Here is a 26,273-nt window from a genome sequence, read left to right on the forward strand (position 1 = left end):
AGCAATGCCACTCCTCTTCCTTTCATTGCCCCCATTCTATTGCAACAGAAGCCCAGAACATTGAGCTGCCAGTCCTGCCCCTCCTGCATCCAAGTTTCACTAATAGTCACACTGTCATAATTCCACATGCCAATCCACGCTCTAAGCTTGTCTGTCTTCCCTACAATACTCCTTGCATTGAAATAGATGAACCTAAGAACATTTCTAGCACGTACAACCCATTGACTTCTAACGGTGCATGCAATTTTCACATCATCTTTCCCTCCTCCTCTCCCCCATCTGCTCTGGCACTCTGGTTCCTATCCCCTTACAAATCTAGTTTAAACCCCCGGAGTAGCGTGAACAAACCTTCCTGCAAGGATATTAATCTCCTTCCAGTTAAAATGCAAACTTTCCCGTCAGAATAGGTCCCACCTTCCCTAGAAGGGAGTTCAAGGATCCAGAAACCTGAAGCCCTTGCTCCTGTACCATGACTTTAGCCACGTGTTAAGCTGTATTATCCTTCTATTTCTAACACCACTAGCACGTCACATGAGTGGCAATCCTGAGATCACATCTCTGGAGGACCCATCCTTCAACTTGGCGCCTAACTACCTGAACTGTCTTTGCAGGACCACCCTTATTACCCACATCATTGGTCCCTTCATGGACCACGACATTTGGCTGATCACCCTCCCTCCTGAGAATGCAATGAACTCAATCTGAGATATCTCGAACCCTGGCACCAGGGAGGCAACATACCATCCAGGATTTGTGATCCCTTCCACAGAACCTCTTCTCTGTCCTCCTAACTATGGAATCGCCTGTCATTACAGCTCTCGTCTTCTCCTCCCTTCCCTTCTTAGCTACAGGACCGACTCTGTACCACAGATGTGATCACCTTGGATTGTCCCTTATTCTCCCCCCCCCCCCCCCAACCTATCACCTTGGATTGTCCCTAGTAGGTTGTCCCCCCCCCCCCCCCCACCGCCAAACAGTATCCAAAATGGTATACTTGTCATTGAGGGGATCAGCCACAGGGGTGCCATGTTCTGCCTGCCTGTTCCCTTTCCATCTTCTGATTGTCACCCATCTACCCTGCTCATGCCAATAATTCCTATTTTACTATATGTGCTGCCAAAGAGAGCACACTAATTCCTTAGCACAGTTTGTCAGGAGCTGCAGTTGGATGTACTTCTCGCTGATGAAGTTGTCAGGGAATCTGCTGGCTTCTCTGACAACCCACAATCTTTTATTTAGCCAATTTTCTAATCTTACTGTTGCATTATGATTTATACTATGCCCCTCAAACTAGTGCAAGCTTTTTATGCGGCACTTCATATATGCATTTTTGATATGCATCTCATCGACTCTGTTACTTCATCCAAAAACTCATCAAGTTAGCTTGAGGCTATTTGTCTTTAACAAATTATTGTTAGCTTAGCTTCTTCTAATCCATCCATGCTTGTCAAATTAAGTGCCTGTTAGACAGACATGTCATGGAGGGATACCAGTTGAACACAGTCAAATGAGACTATGTTGGCATGAACAACTTGGGCTGATGGCCCTGTTTCTGTGCTGTAAAAACTTTGAATCGATCTCTATTGTTTCCAGAACTTTACCCATGCTGCAGTTAAACCAGCTGGTCTGTAGTTACTGGGTTATACCTCTAAGCTTCTGTAATTTTCCACTCATTGGGTAGTCTCCCTAAATCTATAGCTGATCTCTTGGTGAAACATTTTCTAATTTAACTGATTAATTGTGTAACTAAATGGAATAAATAATAACTCAATAATGTGTCCATAAGGTTAAATAAGACATGCACTTATGGTTAATTGGCAAGAGTAATTTGATATCTAGATTTGATTGCCTTGTTGGAAATCTATAGAATTCAATGACTGAATCATCTGTTACTAGGATGTGAAAAGAGTCAAGGACATGAAAAAGTGATACTGCCTCATTTATTTCTCATAAAAAGAAAATTGAGATTTCCATTTTATTACATTTCAGTTTCAGACCTCGCAGAACAGTTTCCAACCTATAAAGTTTAGTCACTGTAAAGCAAGCACAAATAGAAGTCAATTTACAAAAGCAATTATCACCTTTTTGGTTTATTTATAGGGCAATAAATATTAAGATAATACTGGGAGAAATACACTGCTTTGAATTAAATAATTGAATATTTTATGCCACTGTGAAAAGGCAGATGGCAAATAGCTCATCCCTCGTTATGTCACGTGAATTTCAATATATTTTTTGTTCATTTATCTGAAATAACCCAAAATGTCCTGGCTGGGGAGTGTATTATCCAGAGTCACAGTTAATAGTGTTAACCCTGGAGCATCACTGAAAGTGGCAATGAGGAGGCCCGTATTCGTACGAAGTGAAGAAAGGGAAGAAGTGGTAATGAAATTATCACCAACCCCTTAGTTAGAATTAAATTTTGGAAGCAAAATAAATTAATGGGTAAATGAAGGAGGTTCTTAGTTTTGAAAATTATAGATCATTCTAAAATTTTGCATTGCTGGATAAACCAGCATAGTTTCACATGATGATTTGAGGATGTAACTAGTAGAGTGGATAGGGGAGAACCAGTTGATGTGGTTTACCTGGACTTTCAGAAGGCTTTTGATAAGGTCCCACACAGGAGATTACTATACAAACGTAAGGCACACGGTATAGGGGATATTGTCTTGAGGTGGATAGAGAATTGGTTGACAGATAGGAAGCAAAGAGTGGGAATAAACGGCTACTTTTCGGAATGGCAGTCAGTTACTAGTGGGGTACCGCAAGACTCAGTGCTGGGACCCCAGTTATTTACGATATATATTAATGATTTAGATGAGGAAATAGAAAACAGCACTTCCAAGTTTGCAGACGACACGAAGCTGGGTGGGATTATAAGCTGTGTTGAGGCTGTTAAGAGTGTGCAGGGTGACTTGGACAGGTTGGGTGAGTGGGCAAATGCATGGCAGATGCAATATAATGTGGATGTGTGTGGTTATCCACTTTGGAGGAAGGAATGGGAGGGCTGAGTACTATCTTAATGGTATCCAATTAGGAAAAGGGGAGATGCAAAGAGACCTGGGTGTCGCTGTGCATCAGTCATTAAAAGTGGGCAGGCAGGTGCAGCAAGCAGTAAAAAGGCGAATGGTATGTTAGCGTTCATATCAAGAGGATTCGAGTACAGGAGCAAAGAGGTATTGATACAGTTGAATAGGGCCTTGGTGAGACCTCACCTGGAGTATTGTGTTCAGTTTTGGTCTCCTTATCTGAGGAAGGACATCATTGCCATGGAGAGAGTGCAGAAAAGGTTGACCAGATTGATACCAGGGATGGCGGGACTTGCATATGAAGAAAGGCTAGAACGACTGGGCTTGTACTCGCTGGAGTTTAGATGATTAAGAGGAGATTTAATAGAAATGTTCAAAATTCTTAAGGGATTTGACAGGCTAGATGCAGGAAGATTGCTCCCAATGTCGAGCAAGTCTAGAACCAGGGGTCACATTTTAAGGATAAAGAGGAAGTCCTTTAGGACTGAGAAGAGGAAGAATTTTTTCACTCAGAGGGTGGTGAATTTATGGAATTCTCTGCCACAGAAAGTGATTGAAGCCGGTTCCATAGCTATATTTAAGAGAGAGTTAGATTTAGTACTTGTGACTAAGGGGATCAGGGGGTATGGAGAGAGAGCTGGAACAGGGTACTGAGTGGATGATCAGCCATGATCAAAATGAATGACAGTGTAGGGTTGAAGTGCCAAATGGCCTACTCCTACACCTATTTTCTATGTTTCTATGATTTGTTTGATCATCTAACAATCTTATTTCTCTGAGAAATATCCCTCTAACTAATCTTATCTGTGTATCTGTCCACTTTTTTTTTAAACTATGTGACTGAGATCAGAAAATGTTGAACTTGATCATGTTGTGTTCCTGTAGCAAGCAGCCTATCACCCAGAGGTGTCCAGTGATGTTCGTACCCGGGCTCTTCGATTTGGCAAAGAATGTTCTGAAGGATACCTGGCTCTACTGGAACATGTACTTATTGTAAGTAATCAAGAGCAGTGTTTTGTGGTTTAAATGTTCAAGGAACTACCAACTGAGTGAATGAACAGTTTACCCTTTAGCAGCTAATTGTTTGCCCAAAATTTAACCCCCAAAAAAGTATTGTTTAAAAGAATTAAGCTTTTTTTTCAGAGAATCGTGTAGCTCAAGAGTCTGTTTCAACTATTATTTTTAATTATTTTAAAAGCCTCTTCCTATTTCCTGATAACCTGGATCTCTGTATTTCCTTTATTTAAATCTTCCTCTAATTCTGCATCATCCATATCAGTCAAGTGTATTTCCTATCATAACTCCTTCTGTTGAATGACTTGCAGGCAGTCCCCGGGTTAAAAATGAGTTCCATTATCTAGGTCTGTCTTTAATTTGAGTATGTATGCAAGTTTGAACAAGTACTTATTTAGCGTCAATACATTAAAACATATTAAAAATAATAATGCAGTACATATAATAATTCAGTACTGTACATAATAATAAAAGTATCTACATAAAAATTATCAACTTACAGGAGAAGATGAAGAAGAGATGGCTACAGGTCAGGTACCCCATGGCCCTCTTGCATCTTCACTCCTTCCAATCTGCGCCAGGCTCCTTCACTCGCTCCTCACTTCTCCCTCCCTCCCTGAGTCCTTGGTGGTGCCCCACCCGCCCGGTGCTTTGCCCAGGTTACGTGCGGCGTAGCCTAACAGTGGCTTTGCGATAGCACATGCTGCTGCTTCTTCTCCCTCCCTCCCCTCCACTGGGCTGCTTGTCCCCTTGCCTGCCCACTGCTTTGCCCAGGCCACGTGTGACGTAGGCTGACAGTGACATTGCAATGGTGCATGCCGCCGCTGCTGCTGCTTCTCCCCCCTAACCTCCCTCCCTCTCCTCCCCTCCGCCAGGCTGCTCATCCCCCTGCCCAACCGCTGCTTTGCCCAGGCCATGTGCGGTGTAGTCTTAACAGTGGCATCACGATGGCGCATACCACTGCTGCTGTTTCTCTTCTCCCCCACCCTCCCTCCCTAATATCAGTGTGAGAGTAGGTGGTGGGCTGTAGCAAGGGAGTGGGGCAGTGGGATCGGTGTGAGGGCTAGTGGCGGGACCAGTGCAGGGACTGTTGGTGGCACAATAATAATAAAATTTAACAATTTTTTTGGTCATTACTATTAAAATGACGACTCAACCACTCTCAAACCGGAAGTTGACACTATTCTACTTCTAGTCGGCTTGTCAGTTCGTAATTAAGGATTGATCGTAAATCGGATGTTTTTAACCCAGGTCTGCCTGTATTGTCTCTTCTCTGGCTCTTCTAATTACCACCATTCCTGACAGTGAAAGATTTTCTCTATCAAACCTCTCATTGTTTTCAAGGCCTCTGTTAACATTCCTGTTTTGTAATTCATATTTTCTCATCTCTGCTCATGATTGAAGTCCTCTTTCTCCGGTATCATTAATCTCTGCATCCTTTCACTAAATAAGCATTGCAATGTAATTAGCTTCCTCCTTTGTTCCTTGGTCTGAGAATTGGCACTCTACCATTTGAAAGCAATGAATATCTCTGCCTATGGCCATTCTGTTTCAGATGGCTGGGTGTCCCTACCTTGTCCATCTCATCTATTTGATTGCCATAGGGTGCCCAACTGAACTCGTGAGTAATCAGTTGAGATTCATTAATGCCTTCTTTTCCTGGGATGGTGAAAACAGAATCTGCAGCTAGATGATCTTTGCCATTCCCCTGGTGCAGTTATACTGGGACAATTTGTACTTCCTGTCTGCGGTATTGGTTAAAAGCATTTATATTTGTATTCCCTGGTAAACCAATCTTAAATCTCTGACTTCTTCCTCATTGGAGGAAGGATTTGGAGACCTTGATTATCTGAGTAAATTCTGTTTGTTTTAGAGATCGCATATTTTTACCTCAGGTTGGAGTTGTGTCTTTTTCACAAGAAAGCTACAGATCTTTCTTTGTCCAAATTTCCTACACCTCCCAGTTAAATCTTATCCATTTTGTGGATGTTTTGTGGTTTTGTCATGTTATAAACATTATGTCACCTTTTGTTCCCACTCACATTTCATTTTTTTATTCTTTCTCTTTATTTCATAGCCGGTGAGTATCCTGAGTCATGGCAGCTTTGGCAGCCTGGCTGTAATGAAATGTTATGCATGGTTCTGTCCAAATATAGAGAATACAAGAGTGCTGTGGAATTAATCCTTCCCACTGTCTGTGCTGCTGCCGCCATGATCCACTGCAGAGCAACTAATTCCTGATGCTGCCTAATATGAGCAAATTCACGTTTCCTCCACCACCCACAACTGGTTCTGTGGATCAGCAAACATGGATGCAGTTTTCTACACTGAAAACTAATGACTGTTTCTCCTTCAGATCCATAATGTCTTGGGATCTTAACTGCCACTTATTAATGAATCTGTTACAATCAATAGCATCATTTCATAGAATCTGAGCAAATTGTCCAGAATTAAGTTAAAACAGGTCTGCCTTAAATATTAATTGAGCAAGCCTGAAATGAATGATAAATTATCACCAGGAGTAAAAATACAAAAGTCTGCAGACACAGTGATTGAAGTAAAAACAATGCTGGAGAAACTCAGTAGGTCAAACAGTGTCCTTTGTGTAGTAATTCATTACCAGCCTTTCAGGCTTGGCCCCTTTAAGGTATGGACAAAATGTAGACAGGCACCCGAATAGGAGCTCCATGTGGCAGCAACAAGTTGCACCTTCATAATTACAAATAACTTTTCTAAAGTAATACTTCATCTCATTTCAGAAATTATGACTCTTTTTGTTTCACAGATAATGTGAGCTGTGTTTGTGTGTGTATGTTCCTTTCAGCTATAGATTGACCTGAAATACAGTAAAATCCCCATTATCAGGCACCTATGGAGATCGCGAATGCCTGAAATGTGAATTTTCCGGTTGGCTGCGACTCACTCTTCCAATACCTAACTAATACACCTGCATTAAGAATACACCATTTAAAAGACAGTGCAAAATGTAGAGAAATATGAAAAAAATAATCAGTATTGTAGTCTTTAACTATATAAAGTTCACTTTAATCAAGCAATTCCTGTAACTTACAAAATTTAAATTCGAAACCCAGTTGCTGGCACTGTAACAGTGTTGCATTAGCCACTATGGCTAACCATGCCACTGCCATATTGAAACCCTCTCACCGGTTTACAGATAAAGCCTGACTAATATTCCTAATACTATTACTAGGCAGGGACAGGGAGACAGTTTGGGAGAGTCGACCCAGCAGCAAGCAACGTTAACCAGCTCTTCATTCCGGTGGCCCTCAGTGAAAGACGACTCACCTCCACGCTAGTGTCCCGGTCAGGCCATTGACGCAGCCCAACTCGCCTCCATGCCAATGTCCCGATCAGGCCATCGACGCAGCCCGATTCACCTCCACGCCAGCGTCCCGGTCAGGCCATCGACACAGCCCGACTCACCTCCACGCCAGTGTGCCAGTCAGGCCATCGACGCAGCCTGACACCTCCAGGCCAGTGCCCCGGTCAGGCCCTCTGGACTCCTACCAAGTGCTAACAACCCAACTTGCCTCCTCACCAGCGCTCCAGTCAGGCCCTCAGTGGACCTTCCTTTAAATTTGAACACCAGTCGCTAGTGCTGTAACAGTGTTGCACTAGCCACTACACTAACTGTGCCACCATCATAATTACTACCCCCTCCCCACCCCTCAAATTTACAGATAACACCTTACTAATATACCTAATAAAGACACTTACCAGGCAGGGACAGGGAGACATTCTGAGAGAGTCACACCAGCGGTGAGCGACACCAGCGGTGAGCGGCACCAGCATCTCTTCATCCTGGGCGCCACCATTTTATTCAAACAAAACTTTATTTAAACACCTGCTGTGGCGAGGCACAACCTGGGTGCTTCACTCGCTGAATGTTTACTCCCAAGGGGTTGTGTGTGTGCTGCTTTGGAGAACATTTACAATTTTAAACTTTTAAACTTTATTTATTCTTATCTTTATCAAAATATTTATTTCCTTTGTGGGGGGGGGGGTGTTTCTGGTCGTTTGAGTTTCCAGTTGATTGAATGCAGGATAATGGGGATTTTACTGTATATTGGTTTATGGAATAGATCTGTGATATTTTATAGCATGTTTTGTTCTGACTACTACCAAATTGCTTGCATTGTATTTCTAACAACCTGCATATCAGTTATCTACTACAAAATTATTTCTGTAAAACATCAATGATACTATTTTTTTTTAAAGTAAGAAGCTTAGGATATTCAGACAAGTTTTTCCATTTCCAAGCGAGTTTGATTTCGTGCTGGCTCAGCGTGAACAAATATGCAGCATGCATAAAACAATTTGCCTTCGCACCTTTTGCTGCTGACCTTCATTTGCAATTGGCAACAAAACTGAAAAGTGAGAATTAAGTGAAATGTTTAATCAATCCCCTTGACTCAGCAACAACAATGACCAAGAAGTTGGTTAACTGTGGGATGAGGAGAAAGGATGACGTTCAGGCAAGATGTTGACCTTTAATGCAGTTGAGCCCTCGAGGAAAGCCCCTGATGTATACTTTAAGAATGCATAAAAGGCCAATCTGGCAGATCTATCCCAATAAAAGACAGCACTTTTTTTTTGGTGGGGGGAAACCTTGAGTCTTTATGCAATTTTCAGGTCTACATATATCCATCACAATCCTCATCAACTTTACACAGTATAATTACTGCTCCAAAAATGTCTCTTAGAATGTTGGTAAAGAAACTGGCCGACCACAGTAAAGTTCCAAAATGAATACTGTTGGCTTCTCGGCATTTGAAGGGAATAAGTGTGTTGTGGCTGACAAAACATCAGAAGAAAGTAGAATAATTATACCTAAATGAATATGTGCATGTATGAACAATTGTTCAGTGCCATAAAAACGTACAGCAATTATTATTTTTGTATTCAATATTTTTTCATCTCCCTTTCAGATTCTTCAGAAGCCATCAACAGATCTTAAACAGCAACTGGCAGGATACTCAAAATGTGTGGCAGGTTCTGTCACTGAACTTATCCAGGCAGCAGAAGCCATGAAAGGTAATAGAAAGTTTTAGAATTGGGGGAGAAAATTTGAAATGTCTAATCATTCCCCTTGGTTCAAGAATTGCAGTGACCAAAAGGTTGGTTAGTTGTGGGATAAGGAGAGGAGATTCTCTTCATTCACTAAAGTTACTGACCTTGGCTGCAGTTTATCCCTAGAAATGCTTCCTCTGGGTTTGACCTGCAAAGGCAGTGTATTTCCAGATCAAAGTCCATGTGCTTTAAGCATGTCCAGAAGACCACTACAGGTTCTGAAAGATAGGATCTTCTTGTCTTTGGAAAGGCAAGGATTGATTAGGGATAGTCAGCATGGCTCTTTGGGTGGGATATCATGCCTCATGAGTTTGATTAAGTTTATTTTGAAAGAGTAACCAAGAAGATTGATGAGCACAGGGTGGTAGACATTGTCTGCCTGGATATTAGCAAGGTCTTTGGTAAGGTCCCACAAGGTAGGTTAGTCCAGAAAGTTGGCTTGCCTGGGATCCAGAGTGGCCTGGATAGTTGGGAATAGAATTAGCTTGATAGTAGTGGACAGAGGGAGGTAGTGAAGGGTTGTTACTCAGATTGAAGGCTTTTGATTAGTGGTGAGCTGTGGGGTGTGGGCTCACAATTGGTAGTCCTCTCTGTCAGCAACTCAGTGAAGAATGTGGTTTGGTAACTAAGTTGGTGGCAGAGTGGAGAATGTTAGTCGTCTCTAGTTACAACAGGATCCAGGTGCACTGGGGAAAGTTGGTCGAGAAATGGAAGATTGAATTTAAATTGGATGTGCAAGTTCTGCAAGATTAAACCAAGGCAGGACTATATATGAATGGCAGGACACTGGGAAGTGATGAAGAACAAAAGAGACTAGGGGGGGGGGGCACAAGTTCATTGAAAGTGATGAAACAGGTAGGCAGGGCAATTTGGGAGGAAGCTGGAGTCAGAGACAGATACATGTCAGCTCTGGCAGGGAGTGCAGGCCATTACAGCCAACAAAGTGGGGGCGAACACCATAGATGGCTGTGATGATTCATTGTCCAATGAGCTGAACACCTCCTATGCCCTCGTTGAGAAGAAGAACCCTACAGAGCCTACCTACTAGAATCCCTGCAAAGTCTGAGGACCCTGTGATACATGACTCTGAGGTCAACGTCAGAACATCATTCAAGAGGGTGAACCCTTGCAAAAATGTCAGGCCTTTGATGCTGTACCTGGCAGGGTACTGAAAATCTGTGCCAACCAACTAGCTGGAGTGTTCACGGACATTTTCAACCTCTCATTGCTGCAGTCAGAGGTTCCCACCTGCTTCAAACGGGTATCAATCATCCTGGTGCCAAAGAAGAGCAGAGTGAGCTGCCTCAACGACTATCACCCAGTAGCCCTCACATCTACTGTGATGAAAGTCCTTGAGAGGCTGCTCATGGCCAGAATTAACATCTACTAAGCAAAGTTCTGGACCACTGCAATTTGTCTATTATCGCAATCACTTCACAGCAGATGTAATATCATAACATAACATAACATAACATAACAATTACAGCACGGAAACAGGCCATTAGGCCCTTCTAGTCCGCACCGAACCAAACACCCCTTTCTAATCCCACCTCCCTGCACAATGCCCATAACCCTCCATCTTCCTCTCATCCATATACCTGTCCAACCTTTTCTTAAATAATACAATTGACTCCGCCGCCACTATTTCTCCCGGAAGATCATTCCACACAGCTACCACTCTCTGAGTAAAGAAGTTCCCCCTCATGTTACCTCTAAACCTCTGCCCCTTAATTCTTAACTCATGTCCTCTTGTTTTAAACTTTCCTCCTCTTAACGGAAATAGTCTATCCACATCCATTCTGTCTATCCCTTTCATAATCTTAAATACTTCTATCAAATCCCCTCTCAACCTTCTACGCTCCAAAGAATAAAGACCCAATCTGTCCAATCTCTCCCCATACTCCAGATGCTTAAACCCAGGCAACATTCTGGTAAACCTTCTCTGCACTCTCTCCACTCTGTTTATATCCTTCCTATAATTAGGCGACCAGAACTGCACACAGAACTCCAAATTAGGCCGCACCAACGTCTTATACAATCTCAACATCACCTCCCAACTCCTATATTCCATGCAATGATTGATAAAGGCCAGCATACTAAAAGCCTTCTTCACCACCCTATTCACGTGAGTTTCTACCTTCGCTGGCTCTCCACTCAGCTCTGGATCACCTCAAAAACAGCAACTCATACATATGGCTGTTCTTCATAGATTATAGCTCAGCCTTCAATACCATTATTCCCTGTTCAAACTCTAGGTCTCTGTACTCTCCCCCCCAACAACTGGATCCTTGATTTTCTCATTGGAAGGCCACAGTCTGTATGAATTGGAAACAACATCCTCCTCATTGATCATCAACGCTGGTACACCCCAAGGATCCATGCTTAGCCCACTGCACTACTCATTATACACCCATGTCTGTGTGGGCAGGTACAATTCTAATGCCATCTACAAGTTTGCTGATGACACCACAGTTGTCAGCAGAATCACAAATGGCAATGAGGAGTGTACGTCAGGGAAATAGATCAGGTCTTTGAGTGGTGCCACACCAACAACCTTGTGCTCAACGTTAGCAAAACGAAGGAGATGATTGTGGACTTCAGGAGAACATGACCCAGTCCTCAGTGAGGACTCAGTAGTGGAGATGGTCAAGAACTTCAAATTCCTGGATGTGAACATCTCCAAGAATGTCTTGGATCCCCCACGTTGATGCAATCATGAAGAAGGCTTGCAGTGGCTATACTTTGTAAGGTGTTTGAGGAGGTTCGGTATGTCACCGAAAACTCTTGTAAACTTCTACAGGTGTACTGTGTGGAGCATTCTGGCTGGTTGCATCACTGTCTAGTATGGAGACACCAAATCTCTGGACAAGAATAAACTCCAGAGGGTTGTTAACTCAACCTGCAACATCACAGTCACCAGACTTCACTCCATCGAGGACTTCTACATGAGATGTCTTTTTTTTTAAAAAAGCAGTTCTCTATCGTCAAAGACCCAGGCCATGCCCTCTTTACTCTGCTATCCTCAGAAAAAAAGGTGCAGTAGCCTAAAAACGAGCACTCAGCGGCACGACAACTATCACATTCCTGAATAATCAATGAACTAAAGACACTGCCTTACTTTTCATGCACTATTAATTTTTTATTATTATTGTTGTAAGATCATTCATAATACGAATGTTTGCACTATGTTGTTTCCACAAAGCGCAAAATTTCTTGACTTGTTCATGTCGATAAATTCTGATTTTGGTGACGAAGTTAGAGACAAACAGGAGACTGCAGATACTGGAATCTGAATCTAAGCAAAGTCTGGTGGAGGAACTTGGCAGGTGGAGTGAGTCTTGGTGAAGGGTTTCAGCCCAAAACCTTGACCATTTTTCTCCCACTGCTGCTGCTGGACCTGTTGAGTTTCTGGTGGTGATGATGACTTCAGTCAGGCCACTGCTTCAGACCAGGGATATCATGGTACAACTTTACAGGGTGCGGGCAAGACCACACTTGAAAAGTGTTATGCACAGTTTTGGTCACCAATTATGAGAAAGCGATTGATAAGCTGGAAAGAGAACAGAAAAGATTTATAAAGGTTGCTGTGACTGGTTGGCTTATATTACAAGAAGAGGCTGGTAAAGGAAACTGGATTGGATCAGGGCCAAAAGGTGTAAACACGAATTAGGGCAACGTCTAGTGCCATGGAGTTACGGCAAAAGTAAGAGGAATAAATGGATAGCTGACTAAACTGAAATGAATAAAACCTTAAATTGCATAAATAGTTTAGTAAAACTGTCAAATTGTATGCCAGTTTGGTCTTTTTTTTTAAATATTTTACTTTAATTTTCCATCAATAAACAAGGAGATAACATCACTGACTGTTACAAAATACACAGACACCCTCCCAACAATCTACATATATGTGGTGTTTCTCCCCCTCCCTCTCCCACCCCTTTTTTAAAAAAAAAAGGGAAAAGAAAGAAAGGGGCTGGGTATGGTGTCAGTGCTTCTGACAAGTGACCACGGAGCCACCCCCTTATGTAATTTCTTTTGTTAATCCATCTATTGGTAATTTTTAATCAGGGTGTGGCTACAGCTGTGCTCCCGTGTACGTCAGATATGGCTGCCATATTTTAATGAAGGTGCTGTGTCGGTTTCTAAGATTATAAATATTTTTTTCCATGGGAATACAGCTATGCATCTCGGTAAGAGGGGAGTCAGACTTCCAGGTCATCTCTATGCATTTTTTTTTGCTATGGACAAAATGATAAATTCGAATTGAATTGGGTTAATTTTTAGCTTATGTCTGTAAGGCTCCCCAGCAGATACAACATTGGGTCCAGCGTAAAGGTTACCTTCGTTATCCTGGTTAGTATATCAGCCAAATTCTGTCAAAAAAGGTATACCTTTGCGCAGGACCAGTTTGCATAAAAGAATGTTCCTGGCTCCACTTCACACCTGAAACATGTCTCTGGCACCTCTGGTTTTGCCTTGTGAATCTTTTGTGGTGTGAGGTAGAGCTGGTGCAGAAAGTTGTATTGAACCAGTCATAATCTAGAATTGATCACTGTCTACACCAATCCGAACATCTCTCATCAATTTTGATGTCCAGGTCTGACTCCCATCTCTCTCTTGATCTAGGTAGCCCTTGCTTGGGGCTTTCATCTTGGAGTCCCGAGTAAATTCTTGAAGTAAATTTGGGTGCGTTTCCCAGTCGAAGCATCCCTTTTACCTCGTTAGGTGTAGGCGAGGCCCCACCTATCCCTTATAAAGGATCTTGATTGGAGGAAACAATGAAAGGTCCCATAAGACTAATCGTGTTTACCTTTTAGCTGCTCAAAGGACAAATGCTACCTCCTTTTGCAGCAGTCCTCAATATGTCAGATCCCCTGCCGATGCCAAATCGCCAAGATTTTATTGTCCACGTTCATGGCATCAATTCATTGAGAGTCAATAACGCCTTGGGTGATATTTCCACTTTCCAATACACTCATCGATCTCGTGCTAGATTTTAATCAGATGTTTCAGAATGGGATCCATTTTATTCCCCCTATTGGCATATGAAATCTTTCGCTGTTTCCTCCCCCATTGCATGCAATCCCATATGCACCCAAGCAGATGGCTAGTTTGGTCTTTTGTCTCATTTCCCTCAGCTCAAAGTTTTATTTTATCCTTTCATTTTTAATTTGGGCAGATGGGATATTTATGACACTAAAATGAGAATTATTAGAGCATAATCTGAGTGAACTAGTCTTTTAAAGCTTGGTTCACTGAAAGAATTTTTAGCTTTGCTTACTGTGTGCTGACTCGTACATCAGGCATTTCTTCCTGAAAATTGAAGGGTTGAATACACACCACAGCTACTAGATGTTGACCATAGCATTGCACAATCGTCCAAAAGATTCAGGGATGTATACACCAGAAATTCCATTGTTTTAAAATTTTAAAGATGATTAAATGGTGTCTTTCTGGCAGTTTGCCAGGACACCATATACTGTATCATTTTACAATACACACATCTGACTTATTACTTTATATGGAATTTTTCAGTAAACATTGCAGCCACTGAACCCTGGAGGAAACTGCTCATCTCTAGTGTGCTGGAGATTAGGTATTAGTTGTGGGTTGTGGCAATGGGCTGTTGACTTTTAATATGATCAGTGTTAACCTCTTGCAGTCTTGCAATTTTGTTCTGTTGTAAAAAAAAAATATCTTCCTTGCTTGGCCTTTAAAACATTGTTTTGTCAATAAAATTATTTTGAATACGATTGTATTCACAGTATTAATTTACTACAGAAGATAAATAGGTGAATTTGGTCAGAAATGGTGTACTTTTTGATGCAGATTTTTTTTTAAATGAAATTTTTCTGTCATTTCCAATTACGTAACTTCTGCAAGTATCCTGAATCCCTCCTAAGCTCAAGATCTTCTTCCAAATTTCTTTCCTTGTTTACTGCTTCCAGTAACCAATTTCCAATGAAAACTCAGGCAGCACAACCACCAAGAACCAACAGCTCTTTTCTGAGAAGCGAGAAGCGTTGGACAGGACAAAACAGTTTAGATGAGGGGGTTGGTACTCTGCATCCCATTTGTAGGGACTCATCAATATCAAGATGTTAGGAAGCGTATTAGAAAGCAGGGAGCATTGAAAGCAGTATTAAGAGTGGGAGGCCTGTCTTCAATTCAACAGTGTTTACAATTATAATGTACATAAAATATCTTAATGTAAATGGCTCCAAATACTACTATAAATATTGTATAATGTTTATGTCATGACTTGCATATTATGTGGCATCTATCTGGATTCTAGTCCCACGTTGCTGTTTAAGCATTTCCTTCCAGGTGAAATTGTTCCAAGACAAGTATAAGTGGGACTATTATGCGAACTTACATTAAACCCTTTTATTACCAAACTGCTAACATCATGAAAGTCCAATTTGCACGTGTCTTGCAATGGAAGAAATCTTGCATTTAAAAAATTGTCATGCTTGATTGATTGCTGATCTGCATAACCTTTTAATTTAGGCACAGAGTGGGTGGATCCTGAAGACCCAACGGTTATTGCTGAGAACGAGTTGTTGAGAGCTGCTGCGGCTATCGAGGCAGCAGCCAAAAAACTGGAGCAACTCCAGCCAAGAGCTAAACCCAAGGTGAACCCACCACCCCCCACCACTGAATTGCATTAAAATTCATTATTCTGCCTCCTGGGCTCTCATGGCCACGTGGAATAATTACTTCTGTGCATAATCTTTCTTTGTAGTTTTCCTTTTTTAAAATTGTGTTGTTCTTCCTGGCGTTCTTATTTAAGTTGAGATTCGTGAGCTAGTTTGATTTTTCTCTCTGTGCTGCATTCGCAAGCTTCATGTAGTTCAATGTAGCTAGGTTGATGTCGACCTTGACACTGTTGGATTGGGGGAAGGGGGTGAATTTGCTAGGAGTATTGGACATGGCACAAAGATAAAAGTATGCACGTGCATGTTTTGAGGACCGGATTGGGTCTCCCTATGCGTAATTTACTGCTTCTTTCAGTTGAGGCTGTGAACTATTTGTTCTGTAAAGTTGAAGGCGGCTTGAGAGGTGATCTTTAAATGTGAATCTTCTGTAAACCAGGAATTTGCAGGGTGAATAAGGGTAGAGGAAGTTGTTAAAAAATGCCATGGATATAATCATGATGGATGATGGGTGGACTGGTGCCTAGAGAGCTTAATAATTATTTATGATACTCTAATTATCATACTATCTTTCAAATTTGCCTTTCACACATTATTGACAAAGGGGTGATCTTTGAGGAGGGTGGGTGACGAAATGAGGAAAATAGTATTGAAATCCTACCTCCCAGAACGAGATTATCTTGCTGCACAGAACCACCAATTTTGGAGGTCAACGTTCTTGAAAAGGGCACTGGGTGGGGGTTTGCTCTCCTTGCTGATGGAGGAGTTACAGTTTCAATTCACCACCTTTCTTCTCCTGATCTACCCTTCCTGAACTTAGTCAATTGGCATTGGAAACAAATTTCTTGATCCAGCTTAATTCAGAATTATCTTGCCTGCTGATCATTGTGAAATGAATTATTGATGAAGCCTTTCTTTGTCTATAGTTTATCTATGCGCATTTACAGCAGGGGAAAATCAAGAGTGGGCAGATGAGGGCTCCTTGGGTTCCCTGGAATGAAAGCCCAAGCCCATTCTGGACTTTCTTGATTTAAATTAGTTTATCAAGAGTGATTTGGTTTTTTTTCCCCCAGTCTCTAGTTCAGGGATATATCACACAATCAGTCGATGGAAAGATTTTTTTTTAAAGACCTTGAGACCTCAAAACATGTTTTATATATTTTGTTTAAATCTTCATAGTCACAACCAATGTTTATGAAAGTGAAATCTGTAATTGTACTTGGAGAGGAATTTTCAGTTGATGTCAGCATTGAAATGTTTTTGGTGATTTGCATTTAAAATACTGAATCATGTATGAACATGTATGTATTTTACAACAGTAACATAAAAACCTTTTTATGTCTGAATTATGTTACTAATTTTACTTGAGCAGAGTTCTACTTTCCATTTAGTAGTGAAATTATTTACAGAATAACCTGTATTTTGACAGCACTATACAAATATTGTACAGGCAACTGTCTGATATGTTTGCTATATTAGGTTGTCAGCTAAAACTCAACTATATATCAAACATATTTGTATAGTTTCTTGTCTTTACAGCATTTTAAAAGGTGGTTTATAAATGTTGCTTAATAGTATCTGTACATTTCAGTGGTTCATCAATGAATATTTTGTTATTAATTTCACGGCTAATAATGCAAACTTCAGTGATGCAGTAAAACCCCTGATATCCGGCACCTGTGGGGATTGGTAAATGACGGAGAGGTGAATTTTCTGGTCTTGAAACTGCATGTTGCATGTTTGCGAGGCGTGTCAATTTTAAACTTGCGTATTTTTTACCATTTTATATTCCGCGATGATTTAGTCGGTTGCTTGAAGCTGCCGGTTGTTTGAATTCTGGATAACAGGGGCTTTACTGTGTAAAACAACATGTACTCTTTTGGATGGACAGCAAGTCATTAAAAAAAATTGAAGTTGTTCATCCTAAATTCTTTAAACCCTTCATTGTATTTTAAATGATTTAATTTCTGTTTAAGAGTTTTGTTAAATACAAATTATTGGTAATTAACCTGATACATTTTCAGTAATCTTACATTCATATTTAATCTAAATATTTAATCCAATAGCAAGCTGATGAAAGTCTTAACTTTGAAGAACAGATTTTGGAGGCAGCCAAATCTATTGCAGCAGCAACTAGTGCCCTTGTGAAAGCTGCCTCAGCTGCTCAGAGAGAACTTGTGGCTCAAGGCAAGGTAAAAGGGAACTTGGAACTAAATCATTGTATAAATGATCCTGAATGTGCGCATTTAATGAAAATGATGCAATTTGTAAAAAATGTTTGGAATGTACCTATTCTCAGCATTTCAATGACCTCGTGAACTTGTGCAATGTGTATAATGAGGTTTAATTTTTGCACCTGCAATTGAACCAACCACCTTGGGAATTACTGCAATGAAGAATTAATATTGCATGCTAAAATACTGGCAAACTTCCTGATATTTTCCTTTTTTTTTTGAGGGGAGTAGAAGCTCATTTTCAGCCAGTAAGTTAATTGACGTAAATAAGCTATGTGTTTGTATTTTCAAATGTCGTGTGACATAGCTATTCAAAGAATTTCTTGCCGTAGGTTGGAGCTGTGCCGGCAAATGCAGTGGATGATGGCCAGTGGTCCCAAGGCCTCATTTCAGCAGTAAGTACAGTGTTAAAGTGTCATCTGTACTCACTTTAAAAAGAACTTGTTCCGTTATTAAATGTTACACATAAAAATCTGTTTCCCCTTCTTTTTGGAAGAATATTTGAGTTGAAAATAAGCATTAGATTAAGCGGGAGTGGGGAGAGAGATTATGAACCCCTATTTAACCAATAAAATATGTAGTGCGTTTCTTTCAATTTCATTGCTTTACTAACATTGAGTTAAAGTAGAAGCAAATATGAAAAAATAAGAAACATGTTGAATCCTATGAAGCCTAATTATAACACATTGGGGTTGAAATTACTTCCCTTCTTTGTCCCTTCCAAAAGTGCACAGAAAATAGACATTTTGTCGTACATCATTTTATGAAACTGTAGTGTTAAATAGAAAGAACCTTTTAAAGAAATTGCAGAGGATTTTGAAATATGCGTGTTATTTAATTTGTGGAAATTCCTTGTTTCTTGTATTTAAATATTGCTTCAAGCTTCAGGGTCAGACATGTAACACACTTTCTTTAACAGGCTCGGATGGTTGCGGCTGCCACAAGCAGTTTGTGTGAAGCAGCCAATGCTGCGGTTCAGGGTCATGCCAGTGAGGAGAAGCTCATTTCTTCAGCCAAACAGGTGGCAGCATCCACAGCTCAGTTGTTAGTGGCCTGCAAGGTGAAGGCAGATCAGGATTCAGAGGCCATGAAGAGACTTCAGGTATGAAAAGTGTATGCTGCATAAATTAAATTGCTTTTACATCAAAAGACTACTTTATGCCATTACGATAAAAATCAACATATTCAACTGAGGAAATGTTCTATTCATAACCAAGTTATTGTCAAGCATTAAGTGGTTTCAGTCATTCAATATACTTGTCTTTTCTTTTATCTTTGAAGTGTTTATAAAAATAATTATTGCAGTGCAGAATTGGAAATTACTGTTGAGTTCCAAAATGGTGCACATCCTGATATTTAAAGTACCAGAAACCCTGAAAAATGCTCATGCAAGGAAAAAAATCCAATCCAAGTTTTCTTGCAGAAACGTAAAGATAATTTACCTCTTTTGCTAACATCAAAGTTTGGAATGTTGAGAATAATTTATCGTCCTTACATGGCAGGTTTGTTCACTCATCTCATTGCACTTGGTACAGTGAGAAGGTTCCCAAGATTTGGCGGGGAAGCTTTAAGAACATTGTTGAATCTTTTCCTCTATCCAAGTGATGATTCCTTTCCACATTGGAGCTTGGAATAGGAACAGGAGCTGGGCATGCAGACAATGTGGCCTTCCCAATGGAACCCACCATGTGTTTAGGGCCTTAATATGAGAAGAGACCTTAATGTTGTTTCACCAATGAATTTGAAGAATTTTTAGGTAGTACATCAAGGTACCTGCTGTAGTCAGTTCTGGTCTCAAGTATGTAAGAAAGTAGACCAGTGACAGCTCTGAGGTCTTGATCTTCAAACACCCTATTCCTCATCAACCAGAGATTATGCAATTAAATTAAGAATTTCTAGTAGTAACTACATTTTAATTTTGAATCATTACTCAGTTTGTGTTTTTCTTTTGTAGACTGCTGGTAACGCTGTGAAGAGAGCATCTGACAATCTTGTGAAGGCAGCGCAGAAGGCTGCAGCATTCAATGAACATGAAGAGGAAAATGTTGTTGTCAAGAGTAAGATGGTTGGCGGTATTGCTCAGGTGAGTGAATGGATTCGACAGGACATAGCAATAAATGTTACTGGTTGAATAAACTAGAAGATGTTTGTTGAAATCTCAAATTCAAGAGTTCACATTAAAGTTTGTCACCTGTACTGAGGGTCAGTTAGAAAGTTCATTTTGCATGCTATCTAACTAATTAGCCAATACATAAGAGTAATTAGAAAGGAAAAAAAGTGGTGGTGCTCCTGGAGCTGCTGGAATGGCAGTGCATCTGACAGAAACAGAGACACAGTGCTCCTCCGGTGCAGGACACCAGTAATAAGGAGGACAAACCCTCCCCCCCCACCACTGGTTCAGAAGGACAAGTAGCGGAGATGATCCCAAGGTTGGTGACCACAGTGGTGGAACAGGGAGGGGCTCTGCAGCTGCAGGTCATACACAGGCAACTTGTGGTCAAGGAACCCACATGGGCTTTGGGCTTCTAGTGACCTGAGGTCAAAGGACTCGTATCAAACTGCAGAATACATGATTCATGAGAAGCAGATAGTCAGAGCAGGGATTTGAGGATGCTGAGGGCAAGTGGGGTGGGGTGGGGGGGGGGATCTGCTGGAGGGCCCTAGTCAATGAAGCTTTCCTCATTGTGTCAGAGGTTTGGATTTGGAACTCAGGTTGCTGATGGCTTCAACTGGTAGAGCCACTGATGGGGCTGTAGAGGCTACAAGAGCGCTGGAGATGAGTCCACAGACACCTCGGGGATGGGGGGGACTCTTTTGCTTCTCTTTCCCTGGCCATAAGGGGTGCCGGGTAATGCTAATGGTGAATTATTTTCTGTCTTATAGCAGACTAAATGCAATTATGCAGAATGTTATATTTCTGTTTTATTACATAATAAATATTATCTGAATAAAAACACAATGCCGAGCTAAGAGAGAGCTCAGCTGGGACAGAGCAAGGGCAACATTTTAAAGTGTGAGGTTTGTTCAGGAGCCTGGTGGAACGGAGACTGTCCTTAAATCTGGTGGTATGTGATTTCACAATCTTGAATCTTCTTAGTGAGGGAGAAGAGAGTGTGACTAGGCTGGGATAAGTCCATTAATATGTTGGCTACTTTTCCGAAGCATCAGATTTCAGATTTATTGTCAGAATACACACGTGACATCACATACCACCCTGCGTGCGAGGCAGAATTACCACTTTTTGGTAGTGCAAAAAAAAAACTACACAACGTATACAAGTAAAGAAATAAAGAACTGTAAACAGTAAACAAACTGCAATACAGAGAGAATTTTTTTTAAATCAATGAAGTGCACAAGAAAGAGTTCTTAAAGGAGCCTGATTGAGTTTGTTGTTGATGGCGGAGGGGTAGCAACTGTTCCTAAACCTGGTGTTACGAATCTTGTGGCACCTGTAGCTTTTTCCTGATGGCAGCAGCAAGAACAGAGCATGTGCTGGGTGGTGTGGATCCTTGATGATTGCTGCTGCTCTTCGACGGCAGTGTTCCCTGTAATGTTCTCAATGTGGGGGAGGGTTTTACTTGTGATGTCCTTGGCTGTGTCCTCTACCTATTGCAGGGCTTTCTGCATACCAGATTGTGATGCAACCAGTTGGCACACTTCCACCCCACCTCTGTAGAAATTTGCCAGAGTTTCTGGCAAACTCCTGAGGAAAGAGAGGTGCTGAAATGCTTTCTTCATGATATCATTAGTGTGTTGGGCCCAGGAAAGATCCTCCACGATAGTGTCTTCTAGGAACTTAAATTTGCTCACCCTCTGCACCTCTGATCCCCAATGATCACTAGATTGTATACCTCTGGTTTTCCCTTCCTGATACAGGTACACACTCCTTTATCTGGAACTTTTGGGGGACAGTGTTCCAAATTTCGGAAAGCCAGATTTAAGCCCACCCGAATTGTGCTGCCGTATCCACCCCCACCCCCTTCCAGTCACGCTGCCAGTCTCTCCCCCACCCCCTCGCCTGCCCGACTCGCGCTGCTGGTCTCCCCTTGCCCGCCCAACATGCGCTGCTTGTCTCCCTCGCCCGCCCGACTCGCTCTGCTGGTCTCCCCTCGCCCGCCCAACTCGCGCTGCCGCCTTTCTCCCCACTTGTCGGATTTTGGAGCCTTCCGGATTTTAGATCTCCAGATAAAGGATTGTGTATGTGTATCAACAACCAGGTCATTAGTTTTGATGACATTGAGTGCAAGGTTAGACTCAGGATCAGTACCCGTGGATTGGAGGGTAGCTAATGTTACCCCACTATTTAAAAAGGGGGGTAGAGAGAAAGCGGGGAATTATCGGCCGGTGAGCCTTACATCAGTAGTGGGCAAAATGATGGAATCCATTATTAAGGATGTAATAGCGGAGCATATGACTAGCAGAGAAGGAATCGGATGGAGTCAACATGGATTTACAAAAGGTAAATCGTGCTTGACAAATCTATTGGAATTCTTTGAGATGGTGACAGGTAAAATAGATGGGGGAGAGCCAGTGGATGTGGTGTACCTGGACTTCCAAAAGGCCTTCGATAAGGTCCCGCATAAACGACTGGCTTCCAAAATCAAGGCTCATGGGATTGGGGGCAAAGTGTTGATGTGGATTGAGAACTGGCTGGCAGGTAGAAGACAGAGAGTTGGGATAAATGGCTCGTTTTCTGAGTGGCAGGCGGTGACCAGTGGGGTGCCACAGGGATCTGTACTGGGACCCCAGCTGTTCACAATTTACATTACTGATCTGGATGAGGGGATTGGATGTAATATCTCCAAATTTGCAGATGACACTAAGCTAGGAGGGGTTGTGTGCACGGAAGAGGGGGTCAGGAAGCTCCAGTGTGATTTGGATAAATTGAGGGACTGGGCAGATGCATGGCAAATGCACTACAATGTGGATAAATGTGAGGTTATCCACTTTGGTAATACAAACCGGAGGGCAGATTACTATTTGAATGGCAATAGATTAAGAGACGGGGAAGTGCAGAGAGACCTAGGGGTACTTGTACACCAGTCTCTGAAGGCGAGCATGCAGGTACAGCAGGTGGTTAAAAAGGCAAATGGTATGTTGGCCTTCATATCAAGAGGGTTTGAGTATAGGAACAAGGATACCTTACTGCAGCTGTACAGGGCCTTGGTGAGACCCCACCTGGAGTATTGTGTGCAGTTTTGGTCACCTTATCTAAGGAAGAATGTTCTTGCAATGGAGGGAGTGCAGAGGCGATTCACCAGGCTGATACCTGGAATGGCAGGAATGACTTATGAGGAAAGATTGCGCAAATTGGGATTGTACTTGCTGGAGTTTAGAAGATTGAGAGGGGATCTCATAGAGACATATAAAATTCTGGCAGGACTGGACAGAGTGGATGCAGATGGGATGTTTCCAATGATGGGAAAATCCAGAACCTGGGGCCATGGTTTGAGGATAATAGGCAAACCATTTAGGACCGAGATGAGGAGGAATTTCTTTACCCAGAGGGTGGTGAATCTGTGGAATGCATTGCCACAGAGGGCAGTAGAGGCAGGTTCATTAAGTGTATTTAAGAGGGAATTAGATCTATTTCTTCAGTATAAGGGTATTAAAGGTTACGGAGAGAAGGCGGGGACGGGGTACTGAACTTTAAGATCAGCCATGATCTCGTTGAATGGCGGAGCAGGCTCGAAGGGTCAAATTACCTACTCCTGCTCCTATCTTCATCTTCTAAGGTTTTTTGGTGGTGCAACATTCAGCTAAGTTTTCAATCTCTCTCCTGTATGCTGACCTTTCTTTATACAACCCACTACCATGGTGTCATTGGCAAATTTGTAGATGGTGTTATTGTCGCACCGAGCTACAGAGTTGTAGGTGTAAAATGAGTAGAGCAGAGGGCTACTGTGGTCCTCCAGTACTAACAGCGATTGTAGACAAGATATTTTTACCAGTCCTCACTGATTCTGATCTGGAGGTGAGGAAATCCATAATCTAATTTCACATTGGGGTGCTGAATCCCAGATCTTGGAGTTTGCTGAACAGTTTTATGGGGATGATGATGTTAAATGCCAAACTGTAGTTGATAAAGTGCATCCTTACTGTCCAGGTGTTCCAGACCTTTGTGTAGAGCCATTGATAGGTGAACTAGAACATATCCATGTCACTGCTCAGACATGACCTCCTATGCTTCAACACCAGCCTTTCAAAACACTGCATCAACTGTTGATGGAAACTCCAAAAGGAACTGTTGATGGAATTACAAAGAAATTTGAAATATATCTGAAAATCAAATCCTAAAAATTGACTGTAAAGCTCTTTAAAAAATTTTAAAATCACTGATAGAGATTTGGAAAAGGAGCCCTATTTTCACAATACCACACAATGAGGAATAATGGACAGCAATTTCTGATAATAAATGGAAATCATAAAGTTTTAATTAAGAGATGCAACTATGTCCTGTTGCCTTGCTCTGTCTTTATTTGCCACTTTTTTCCCCTTGCAGATTATTGCAGCCCAGGAGGAGATGCTGCGAAAGGAGCGAGAACTCGAAGATGCTCGAAAGAAGCTTGCACTCATCCGTCAGCAACAGTACAGATTCCTTCCTTCAGAACTTTGTGAGCAAGATGATAATTAACTGCAGTTTAGTTAAAAAAGCTAACCGCCAATCCTGGCTATTCATCTGGTTTATTAATCAACAGCAAAAGATCTAATTCAGATAAATTTATACATTTTTATTTCCTAATGTTCTTGCAACAGCTTGTTTGTAATTCCCCAAAAGATGCAATAGGCAATCCATTTCCTCATTTTTAATTTTTATTTTGCATTCTATAAATTTGCACATATTCACATTTAAAACATTTCATCTTGAGCATAGAAGGGAATAGCTAATGACTACATATATGTGTACAATACCATTGTCAGAGAAATGAAATGATAACGTTGAAATATTTGCTGTAAAGCCTATGTATGATATTTTTAAGTTTATGAAACCAGTAAGTTGGAAGATATATTTGATAATTCCAAAGAAAATACACAAACTGTGCCACCCAATGGAATGGCGTAAAGCCAATGGAATCTGCGTCTTAAGGCTAAAGTGTGTTGTCATGTTTATTAATTCTAGATTTCAGGGGCTAAATGATATATATCATTAAAATTCCATAATGGAAAAATTCTCCCTACAACAGCAGCAGTAAATGTTGCCTTAAATCAGGTCAGAAATACATGGTTTGGGGAATTTGTGTTGTTTTCTAACTTTATTCTATTTTTTAACCAGATGTACATGAATAATGCAGTATTTCAGCAGGGGTGCCTTGAAAATCAGTGTGCTTAATCTCTTTTTGGCCTGTAAAACTACTGTGTTTCCAGTAAGGGGAGAAATATCTTTTCAAAGAATTCAAAATTTGAATGCACTGTACTCTGCAAGTTTGTTTTGTCTTGAAAATATTGTAAGGTATTGCCTGTAATTTTTATTCAGTCTGGCTTTAAGGTAACTAAATTTCAAGTTAATTCAGCATTTAACTGAAAAAAATCTTGCATTTTAATATATTACTTATGAGTTTTTAGTTCTCTTACCTGAAGCCTTAATATTTTCTTGCATTTGGTATTATACATTCAGGTGCTCATATCTGTTTTTAAGAAGTGAACTTTTTAAAATCATAATATTGGCCAATCTGTGCACATCTTTCATGTTAGGGTTTGTTATATTGTTTACATGCTCCATTAATGGGAATTTCAGGCAATTGTGTATAATGTTTTATCAAGTACTTTATGTGCCACTGGAAACACAAATGTTTTTAGGCCTCTTCCAGAATGTTTCAAATGGTAAATCATCATCTATTTTGTATAACTGCCTCACATTCATATTTATCCTGCAAAACATGTTACTGAAGCTCCGTTGCCTTTAAATATCACTTTATTTTCATACAATGTGCTTCTAATATTGTCATTTAATGAATACCAACTTTTCAATGCAGTTTGGAAGATTACTTGTGTTTTTATTTTGTGCTTTGGTGAATAAAGTTGGTTTTCACTAATTGTATTTGTGTACTATATTTCATTTTTATTTTAAGGCAAATTGGAAATTCCTATAGGTGAACAACACTGGGATCTGAAGAATTTATAAAAGCCATATACGGTATCTCTAATAGAATCATACAATTATTATCGCACGCAAGGCAGCTAGTTAACCCATTAACTGTACATCTGGTGAAACTTGGCTGCATTTAACTTTAGCAACAATCAAAGCC

At 41.1% G+C, this 26,273-nt stretch overlaps 1 protein-coding gene across 1 annotated transcript in view; it reads left to right on the forward strand.

Annotated features, from left to right (window-relative positions):
* Positions 1–26,060, forward strand: part of tln1 (talin 1) — a 301,850-nt gene extending 275,790 nt beyond the window's left edge. Inside the window, exons 51-58 of the mRNA XM_069924188.1 lie at positions 3,918–4,025; positions 8,996–9,101; positions 15,648–15,772; positions 17,860–17,985; positions 18,360–18,422; positions 18,947–19,129; positions 19,982–20,110; positions 24,530–26,060. Coding sequence (XP_069780289.1) covers positions 3,918–4,025; positions 8,996–9,101; positions 15,648–15,772; positions 17,860–17,985; positions 18,360–18,422; positions 18,947–19,129; positions 19,982–20,110; positions 24,530–24,661 — 972 coding nt within the window. The 3' untranslated portion in view covers positions 24,662–26,060. The remainder of the gene's footprint in view (positions 1–3,917; positions 4,026–8,995; positions 9,102–15,647; positions 15,773–17,859; positions 17,986–18,359; positions 18,423–18,946; positions 19,130–19,981; positions 20,111–24,529) is intronic.
* The last annotated feature ends 213 nt before the right edge of the window (positions 26,061–26,273 follow it).

The sequence above is a fragment of the Narcine bancroftii genome, chromosome 3 (assembly GCF_036971445.1).
Source record: "Narcine bancroftii isolate sNarBan1 chromosome 3, sNarBan1.hap1, whole genome shotgun sequence".
NCBI lineage: Eukaryota > Metazoa > Chordata > Chondrichthyes > Torpediniformes > Narcinidae > Narcine > Narcine bancroftii.